The sequence below is a fragment of the Danio rerio genome, chromosome 15 (genome assembly GCF_052040795.2).
Source record: "Danio rerio strain M-AB ecotype USA chromosome 15, GRCz13ab, whole genome shotgun sequence".
Taxonomy (NCBI): Eukaryota; Metazoa; Chordata; class Actinopteri; order Cypriniformes; family Danionidae; genus Danio; species Danio rerio.
In genome coordinates, this window is record NC_141035.1 from 50,247,586 (window position 1) to 50,257,766 (window position 10,181).

The window sequence follows — 10,181 nt, forward strand, 5'->3', positions numbered from 1 at the left end:
AAACTAATATTGCTTAAGGGGGCTAATAATATTGACTTTAAAATGGGTTTAAAACAATTAAAAATGCTTTTATTCTAGCCAAAATAAATCAAATAAGACTTTCTCCAGAAAAAAAAAACAAATATTAGAGGAAATACTGTGAAAATCCCCTTGCTCTGATAAAACATCATTTGGGGAAATATTTAAAAAAGAAAAAAAAGTCAAATCTCTACAATAATATCTACTATAATAACTAGAATCATTCTGATTCTAAGTTTAACCATTTTCTTATATTAATTAAAGGTGCAGTAGGTGATCTTCCTCAATGCTAACAGCTTAGCATAGATCTCTGAATCACAGTCCCTCCCCTACGCCTCCTGAAACAGGAGCACACGCACCTTAAAGATGACAGCAGAACCCTCTCTCGTGTGTTAAATGAGACTAGTGCTTGTCCGGCGGTGTGCAAGCCAAACTGACATGCGATTTCAGAGTGAATATTTAGAGTTGCACGGTAAAATAAAGGGAGAAACTAGGCGGAATATCGCTATTTACATTTACATTTACATTTACATTTAGTCATTTAGCATCTGCAGAAGTGAGAGCAGATAAGAAGGAGCAAAGCCAGAAGTCACTTTGTAAGCAAACATCAGAGCTTTGAATTTGATGCGAGCAGCAACTGGCAGCCAGTGCAAACGGATGAGCAGCGGAGTGACGTGTGCTTGTTTAGGTTCATTGAAGACCACTCGTGCTGCTGCGTTCTGGAGCAGTTGAAGAGGCTTGATAGTGTTAGCTGGAAGCTCGGCTAGTAGAGAGTTGCAGTAATCCAGTTTGGAGAGAACAAGAGCTTGAACAAGGAGTTGAGCTGCATGTTCAGATAAGAAGGGTCGGATCTTTCTGATGTTATAGAGTGTGAATCTGCACGATCGAGCAGTTCTAGAAATGTGGTCAGAGAAGTTTAGCTGGTCATCATCGTTACTCCAAGGCTTTTCACCATTTTGGATGCAGTAATGGTTGCCCCATCCATCTGGATTGAAAAGTTATGGTGTAGAGTCGAGTTGGCAGAAACTACAAGCATTTCCGTTTTTGCAAGGTTCAGCTGAAGATGATGATCTTTCATCCAGTGTGAAATGTCCAACAGGCAGGCTGAGATATGAGCTGGAACCGAGGGATCATCAGGATGAAAAGAGAGGTATAGCTGGGTATCATCAGCATAGCAGTGGTAGGAGAATCCATGTCTCTGGATGACTGGTCCTAGAGATGATGTGTAGATGAAGAAGAGAAGTGGCCCAAGAACAGAGCCTTGAGGTACCCCAGTGTTTAGATGCTGTAGGTTGGACACCTCTCCCCTCCAAGACACCCTGAATGACCTGTCAGAGAGGTAAGATCTGAACCATTGTATAACAGTGCCCGCAACGCCCAGTGACTTGTGTTTTGTTGTGTTTTGTTTTGTTGTTGTTTTGTTGTTAAACTAATTAAAATCTACATTATCGATGCTGTAAAAGGATCTTATGAAACAGAAAATAGTCTTATCAGTCTTTGATTTTAGTGGCTGAACAACACTTCCGTGAAGATATAACCCATTTTAAACAACAACATCTAACGTTATATCAGCTTTGCGTGAAGCTAAAACAGTTTTAAAACAGAACATGACCTGTCTAAGAGAAATCCTTCAGACATTGTGTCGTCCTTTCTATTGATTGAAGTTTTTAAAAAGTTTTGATTCAGCATGTTTCTGCCGATCGCACACGCTCGCTCTCTCTCTCTCGTGAACGCGCAGTACGTCTATGCACAAACAGCAGTCAGAGAATGCTGCGTACAAACCAATGACTGTAAAAAATATGGACGACGCGACAGCCCCTTTTCCCATTGAACGCCTTGAGGGCAAAACGCCTGCTTGACGGGCACAAACTGTCGCAAAAGACTGCTGAAATTGGAGCCAGACATGCGCAGAAGGACTGTCTGATGGAGCCAGAGGAGGAGAAGCGAAAATGAGCGGAGTCGAGCTTCCAACCAAACGCTTTATGTAAAATCAACCACGCCCCCCGAACTTCTCAGCATGCGTTTGCTGTCTTATCAACACAAATGGATGTAATAACGTTAACAAATATGAGGGTTTTATATATTCAATCGCGCCAGCTCCGGGTCGCAGCGCATAACATCGCGGGCTGATTCCGGCTTGCATGCGGCAGCGCCGGCTCGCTCGGCCGCCGCATCTGGCTCGATTGACTCGGGCTGGAATCTGGCAGTGAGTCCAGGCATCCCGAGTAGGTCCAGCAGAGGTAGTTAGTCTGAGGGGTAAGTCTCCGGCAGGCGAGAATCTAGCCGGAACTGTCCCCAGTGTATTTTGCTATCTGGCGGGTTAGGCGTGTATCAGCAAACTAATAAGCCCGAAAAAAGCCCTGAATTTAGCGAATAAACAGTGTTCCACCAGGATTATGTATGTCAGAAACTGTAGTTTACTGCTGAACTCATTTTGTCATGGTAAAATAACACAGAAATCGAATAATAACACTTCAGTCTCCTGCTGAAGCTTAGACGCGCTGCTTTGAGAAACTGTCAATCACAGCTGTCAATCACGATGACACGCCCAGCATTAAATTACTGCTAAAAACAAACTGTTTACAAAAATGAAGATCTGCACCTATTTCAGCACAATAACCAGTGCCTTAATCTACCAGAACCATCTTTCGGGACATTTTATTGCAAGTGTAATTAATTTTTTTATTTGGGCTCAAGTCTCCTTCATTAACACGGAGGAGGCGGGCTTTATGACTTGTACTGCAGCCAGCCCCCAGGGGGCGATCTAACGGCCGAGACCTTCACTCAAATGCAGGCTTGCGGCACACTTGGTACAAACGGCTGCGCAGTTGTTCAAATCTGCATTTGCTGACAGACAGTTTGATTTGATGAGCTTTTTTCAGTTTTATGCCTTACACAAAATATAAAAACACTTATAAATACAGTTAGATTTATTTACATTTACACTTACTACTTACTACACTTCATTACTATTGGAGTGTGAAGCGACTTTAACCAGCACAACAACAAATGTTTTTGAAGACCATCACCTGCTGCACCTTTCTGTTTAACTTTAATTTGCATTTATTTATATTTTATTTTGATCTTAAATAGTTTTATTCCTGAAACTTTTCTCTTTGCCATGATGACAGTAAATAATATGAGACTAGATACTCTTTAAGACACTAGTATTCAGCTTCAGTGACATTTAAAGGCTTCACTAGGGTAATGTTAGGGTGATTAGGCAAGTAGTTGTATAGCAGGGGTTTGTTCTGTAATAATAATAATAACGATAATAATATTGACCTTAAAAGGGCTTAAAAACAATTATAAACTGCTTTTATTCTAGCTGAAATAAGACTTTCTCCAGAAGAACAAATATTATTATGTAAAATTCCTAAATCTGTTCAACATCATTTGGGAAATATTGGAAAAAGAAACACAAATTACTGCAGAATAATTCAGACTTTAACTATATATGTAATGCATGTGTGTGTGTGTGTGTGTGTGTGTGTGTGTGTGTGTGTGTGTGCGTGCGTGCGTGCGTGCGTGCGTGCGTGCGTGCGTGCGTGCGTGCGTGTGTGTGTGTGTGTTTCAGCTCAGCCTCAGAGTGTGGGTCTGATCGCGGGCACCGTCGCCACTGGTGTTCTGGCTCTGATCATCTGCAGTTCGCTGGTGTTGGTCTCGCTCTTCTACTGGAGGAACAAGAACAAATATGAGGAGGAGGAGATTCCCAATGAGATCAGGTGATACACACGCTCCTTAAAGACGGCAGAGGATCAAAATATCATGTGCAATATTCTGAAATATAGAGAAAAAAATGTATGTGACAACCTGTAACTTTCAGAGCTGCTCAAAACACATCAGAGACGCACAGCAGTTTAATTTAGAGTTAAATATGGATCCCTGTTTTGTGTGTGTTGAAAAAAAAGTTAACACGGTATGGAAAACACAAATAAAGAAATGAAAGTTGTATTTTGTACATTTACTTTGACTTGTATTTCATTGCAGACAACACAACAAACATTATGTAATGTGTTCCTTATGATTTTGTTTGTTTGTTTGTTTGTTTGTTTGTTTGTTTGTTTGTTTGTTTGTTTGTTTGTTTGTTTGTTAAATAAACACATATTCCAATTTTGGTTCTTGCAACACATTTTAAAAAAGTTGTATCAGTAAACCATTTACCTGGCAGCTACCTCTCTGCAACTCTCACATGGTCGCCCACTGAAGCTAAGCAGGGCTGCGGCCGGTCAGTATCTGGATGGGAGACCACATAGAAAAGCTAGGTTGCTGTTGGAAGTGGTGTTAATGAGGCCAGCAGGGGGTGCTCAACCTGTGATCTGTGTGCCTCCTAACCATCCCCACATCATATTTGGCTTCCTCACTCTGTCTCCTCTCCACCAATCAGCTGGTGTGCGGTCTGGTGCAATATAGCTGCCGTTGCATCATCCAAGTGGTTAATTGAGGTGGATGAGAAAAACTTTAGCTTTACTTCATCAGCACAGCCGCGTGTCAGAACAATTATAAAAGAAGACGCTTCAATCCCGGTTTGTGGAAGTTACATCAGGTTTATTTTGTACATTAGCATAACAGATATCCACACAGTACTTGAGGTTAGCCTTAACTAAGCTAAGCGCGCTCTGTCTGTCTGCCTGCCTGCCTGCCTAAGTGTGTGTGTCATCTGCGGTGTGCGTGTGTATGTGTGTGTGTGTGTGTGTGTGTGTGTGTGTGTGCGCGTGTTAACTTTGTAACGATATTGTGTGTGACTCATCAATGCAACTTCACAATGCTGATTAGTAAAGGTTAGTTCTTACTGTAGTATCTCACAAACGCTACGTGAGACCTTCTTCCTTTAAGTCTGTCTGTTGTCTGACGCAGTTGAGAGAGGAGGCATGTAGAAACAGTAAGCGGGAACGACTCGTCTTAAAGGCGCAGTACGACAAAACCACCCCCTGCTGGAAATCAGTATAAAACAGCATCTTGTAAAAGGTATAATGAAAAATCTGATGGGTATTTTGATCTGAAACTTTATATACACATTCTAGAGACGCAAAAGACTTATATTAAATCTGAAAAAAGGGGTAACCTAGGTGCCCTTTAAGTGTGCAGAAAAATGCGCTTTAAATGTAAGGAATTTTTATTATTTACCACTTTGTAACGCTGCTATTGCTTTTCGCAACACTTAAAAGACATTTAGGGACTGAAGACACCAAGTAATGAAGTGTTTCCTGTGTCATTTTATCCCATTCCTCCTACAGACAAGTCCTAAGGTAGGCAACAGTAGAGTCCAGGGAGGCCAGTCAAATACATGGATTCTCTTCCTTTACAGCCAGAACTTGCCAGAATGTAACTTTGTGTCTTTGAGTCCCTGGAAAAGAAGGCAGAAGTGCAAGTTACCTTTGCCAAGGGCACTGACACAACCCCATACCATACCTGAGATACTGATTCGTCTGAGCACAGTACACGTTTATAGCGTGTGATGGTGCATCCCAGATGCCTCAGAGGTCAGAGAAGTCAACAGCACTTCTGGACACTGTTAACATAGGGCTTCCTTTTGGCACAGTACAGTTTTAACTATCATTTGTGGATGTGACTCTGTATTGTGGTACTTGGCAAAGGTTTACCGCAGTAGTCCTGAGCTCATGTGCTGATCTGGCTTATAGATGATTGAGGATTCCTGATGCAGCGCCGCCTGAGGGGTTGGAGATCACCGTTGTTCAGCTTAGGCTTGCGCTCTTGTCCTTTACGCACTGAAACTCCTCCAGATTCCTTCAATGCTGTTCTGCACTGTTGAAGATTAAATATCTAAATGTCTTCCTCTCTTTCTTTGAGGAACATTTCAATAATTTTCTCATGTATTTGTTGTCAAACTGGCGATTCTAGGGCCATCTTTACTCCTAAAGGACTAGACCTTTCTTGGATGCTGCTTTTGCACCAAATCTGAATTAACCTGTTGACATCAGCTGTTTCACATCACATCATTTAACCAGTTTACCTGATCACAAGCCCTAAACTGCTCCTGTCACAACTGTTTAGCAGGTCTGAATGACAGGAAGGATGTATATTTACTAATGAAATAAGGTTGACCAGACAAAAATGTTTTGTGTTCATATTGTCTGCAATCAAATACAAGTCAAAGTAAATTTAGAAATCTCTTCTATTTTAATTTATACTCTCCACTTTTTCTGATTTGGGGTTACAAAATCCACAACTGATATTATATTTATAGATATAATAATTATAAAATGCAATTTTTGTCTCTCCCATCTCAGGGAAGATGATCTCCCTCCGAAGCGATCCTCATCGGTGAAAGCGTTTCAGGCGGACGCCTCGTCTTCAGAGAACGACACTCTGACGTCCACCAACACCTACAACAGCCGCTACTGGCACAACCCCAAACCCAACTACGACACCAACTCCTACACACGCTACAACGGCGACACACGGCAGACCTTCAGCGCCAGCGCCCCTGCAAGGCCAGCGTACACTAACGGCAGCCACACGCTGCCCCCGCCCAAAACTCTGGTGGTCACCACGAACTCCGCGCCCTCACCACCCGTCATCGCCCGCAGCAATGGATCACTAAGCTTGCGAACGCCCGCCGCTAGCACTACGCCGGCGCCGGCGGCACACGGACAGCAGCACACACACTCATACGCAGTCAGTCAAGCTACGCTAGAGCGCATGGGTGCTGTACCCGTCATGGTGCCCGCGCAGAGCAGAGCCGGCTCGCTCGTCTGACGCCAACAACAACAATAAAAACTCTTTTATAACTAATCGAGTTCAGCTGATGCCAACTAAAACTGCTCCGTTACGTCTCCCGCACCCTGGGTGTTCATTCAATGCCTGTTTGCCTGTTAGTTTGTTTATTTTTATGTTTAACGTTACTGCAGGCTGAAGAAAGGTTTATTTTTATTTGATTTTTTGTTTAAGGTCGCTGTGGGAGTCCTGAGAGATGAAAACGAAAAACTTAATCGAGTTAACGTCCTCTGTGCCCTGGGTTTCCTCAAAGCCTGTTTGCTCGTTAGTTTATATTTAATTTATTTTTTGTTTAACGTCGCTGCAGGCTGAAAAAAGGTTCATTTTTATTTGAATTTTTTGTTTAGCATCATTCCACGCTGAAAAAAAATGTTTATTTTTAAAACAAATTTTGTTTAAGGTGGCTGCAGGGGTCCTGAGAGATGAAAACGAAAAACTTAATCGAGTTAACGTCCTCAGTGCCCTGGGTTTTCATAATGCCTGTTTGCTTGTTATTTTATTTTTATTAAATTTTTTGTTTAACGTCGCTGCAGGCTGAAAAAAAGGGTTTTGGGTTTTTTTTTGTTTTGTTTAAGATCGCTGCAGGGGTCCTGGGAGACGAAAACTCTCTTTATAATCGAGTTAACGTCCACAGTGCGCTGGGTTTTCATAATGCCTGTTTGCTCGTTAGTTTATATTTAATTTATTTTTTTGTTTAACGTCGCTGCAGGCTGAAAAAAAAGGGTTCGATAGACGGAAAACTCTTTTAAAATTGAGTCAACATCTCCCGCACTCTGGGGTTTCATAATGCCTGTTTACTTGTTATTTTATTTTATTGAAGTTTTTGTTTAATGTCGCTGCAGGCTGAAAAAATGGCCCTGTGAGATGAAAACGAAAATCTCTTTTATAATCAAGCTAACGTCTCCACACGCCCTGGGTTTTCATTCAATGCCTAGTTTATTTTTATTTTTGTTTAAAGCTGAAAAATCTTTGGCTGAAAATCAAAAAAATGTTATAATCAAGTTAACGCCTGTTTGCTTGTTAGTTTATTTTTATTACATTTTTAGTTTAACGTCGCTGCAGGCTGAAAAAAAAGGTTTTTTTTTTTTTTTTTTTTTTTTAAGATTGCTGCAGGGGTCCTGGGAGACGAAAACTCTCTTTATAATCGAGTTAACGTCCACAGTACCCTGGGTTTTTATAATGCCTGTTCGCTCGTTAGTTTATATTTAATTTATTTTTTGTTTAACGTCGCTGCAGGCTGAAAAAAAAAGGGTTCGATAGGCGGAAAACTCTTTTAAAATCGAGTCAACATCTCCCGCACTCTGGGTTTTCATAATGGCTGTTTGCTTGTTAGTTTATTTTTATTAAATTTTTAGTTTAATGTCGCTGCAGGCTGAAAAAAAAAGTTTTGGGTTTTTTTTTTGTTTTGTTTAAGATCGCTGCAGGGGTCCTGGGAGACGAAAACTCTCTTTATAATCGAGTTAACGTCCACAGTGTGCTGGGTTTTCATAATGCCTGTTTGCTCGTTAGTTTATATTTAATTAATTTTTTTGTTTAACGTCGCTGCAGGCTGAAAAAAAAAGGGTTCGATAGGCGGAAAACTCTTTTAAAATCGAGTCAACATCTCCCGCACTCTGGGTTTTCATAATGGCTGTTTGCTTGTTATTTTATTTTTATTGAATTTTTTGTTTAATGTCGCTGCAGGCTGAAAAAATGGCCCTGTGAGACGAAAACGAAAATCTCTTTTATAATCAAGCTAACGTCTCCACGCGCCCTGGGTTTTCATTCAATGCCTAGTTTATTTATTTTTTTTGTTTAAAGCTGAAAAATCTTTGTTTGGCTGAAAATCTAAAAAATGTTATAATCAAGTTAGCGCCTGTTTGCTTGTTAGTTTATTTTTATTGAATTTTTAGTTTAATGTCGCTCCAGGCTGAAAATAAAGGGTTTTGGGTTTTTTTGTTTTGTTTAAGATTGCTGCAGGGGTCCTGGGAGACGAAAACTCTCTTTATAATCGAATTAACGTCCACAGTACCCTGGGTTTTTATAATGCCTGTTCGCTCGTTAGTTTATATTTTATTTATTTTTTGTTTAACGTCGCTGCAGGCTGAAAAAAAAAGGGTTCGATAGGCGGAAAACTCTTTTATAGTCAAGTTAACGTCCTCAGTGCCCTGGGTTTTCATAATGGCTGTTTGCTTGTTAGTTTATTTTTATTAAATTTTTAGTTTAATGTCGCTGCAGGCTGAAAAAAAAAGTTTTGGGTTTTTTTTTTTTTTTTGTTTAAGATTGCTGCAGGGGTCCTGGGAGACGAAAACTCTCTTTATAATCGAGTTAACGTCCACAGTGTGCTGGGTTTTCATAATGCCTGTTTGCTCGTTAGTTTATATTTAATTAATTTTTTTGTTTAACGTCGCTGCAGGCTGAAAAAAAAAGGGTTCGATAGGCGGAAAACTCTTTTAAAATCGAGTCAACATCTCCCGCACTCTGGGTTTTCATAATGGCTGTTTGCTTGTTATTTTATTTTTATTGAATTTTTTGTTTAATGTCGCTGCAGGCTGAAAAAATGGCCCTGTGAGACGAAAACGAAAATCTCTTTTATAATCAAGCTAACGTCTCCACGCGCCCTGGGTTTTCATTCAATGCCTAGTTTATTTATTTTTTTTGTTTAAAGCTGAAAAATCTTTGTTTGGCTGAAAATCTAAAAAATGTTATAATCAAGTTAACGCCTGTTTGCTTGTTAGTTTATTTTTATTGAATTTTTAGTTTAATGTCGCTCCAGGCTGAAAATAAAGGGTTTTGGGTTTTTTTGTTTTGTTTAAGATTGCTGCAGGGGTCCTGGGAGACGAAAACTCTCTTTATAATCGAATTAACGTCCACAGTACCCTGGGTTTTTATAATGCCTGTTCGCTCGTTAGTTTATATTTTATTTATTTTTTGTTTAACGTCGCTGCAGGCTGAAAAAAAAAGGGTTCGATAGGCGGAAAACTCTTTTATAGTCAAGTTAACGTCCTCAGTGCCCTGGGTTTTCATAATGGCTGTTTGCTTGTTAGTTTATTTTTATTAAATTTTTAGTTTAATGTCGCTGCAGGCTGAAAAAAAAAGTTTTGGGTTTTTTTTTTTTTTTTGTTTAAGATTGCTGCAGGGGTCCTGGGAGACGAAAACTCTCTTTATAATCGAGTTAACGTCCACAGTGTGCTGGGTTTTCATAATGCCTGTTTGCTCGTTAGTTTATATTTAATTAATTTTTTTGTTTAACGTCGCTGCAGGCTGAAAAAAAAGGGTTCGATAGACGGAAAACTCTTTTATAGTCGAGTCAACATCTCCCGCACTCTGGGTTTTCATAATGGCTGTTTGCTTGTTAGTTTATTTTTATTGAAGTTTTTGTTTATTGTCGCTGCAGGCTGAAAAAATGGCCCTGAGAGACGAAAATGAAAATCTCTTTTATAATC

The 10,181-nt window shown here is 40.2% G+C and overlaps 1 protein-coding gene across 9 annotated transcripts in view; it reads left to right on the plus strand.

Annotated features, from left to right (window-relative positions):
• igsf11 (immunoglobulin superfamily member 11) overlaps positions 1-9,411 on the plus strand; it is a 230,107-nt gene extending 220,696 nt beyond the window's left edge. Inside the window, exons 6-9 of one of the 9 annotated variants that reach the window (XR_015508188.1) lie at positions 3,596-3,743; positions 6,270-7,289; positions 7,599-7,992; positions 9,287-9,411. Coding sequence is in view for 1 of the 9 variants with exons in the window: in NM_001278822.1 (NP_001265751.1) it covers positions 3,596-3,743; positions 6,270-6,738 (617 nt within the window). In the remaining 8 variants the exon portion in view is untranslated. 9 annotated transcript variants of the gene reach the window in all.
• The last annotated feature ends 770 nt before the right edge of the window (positions 9,412-10,181 follow it).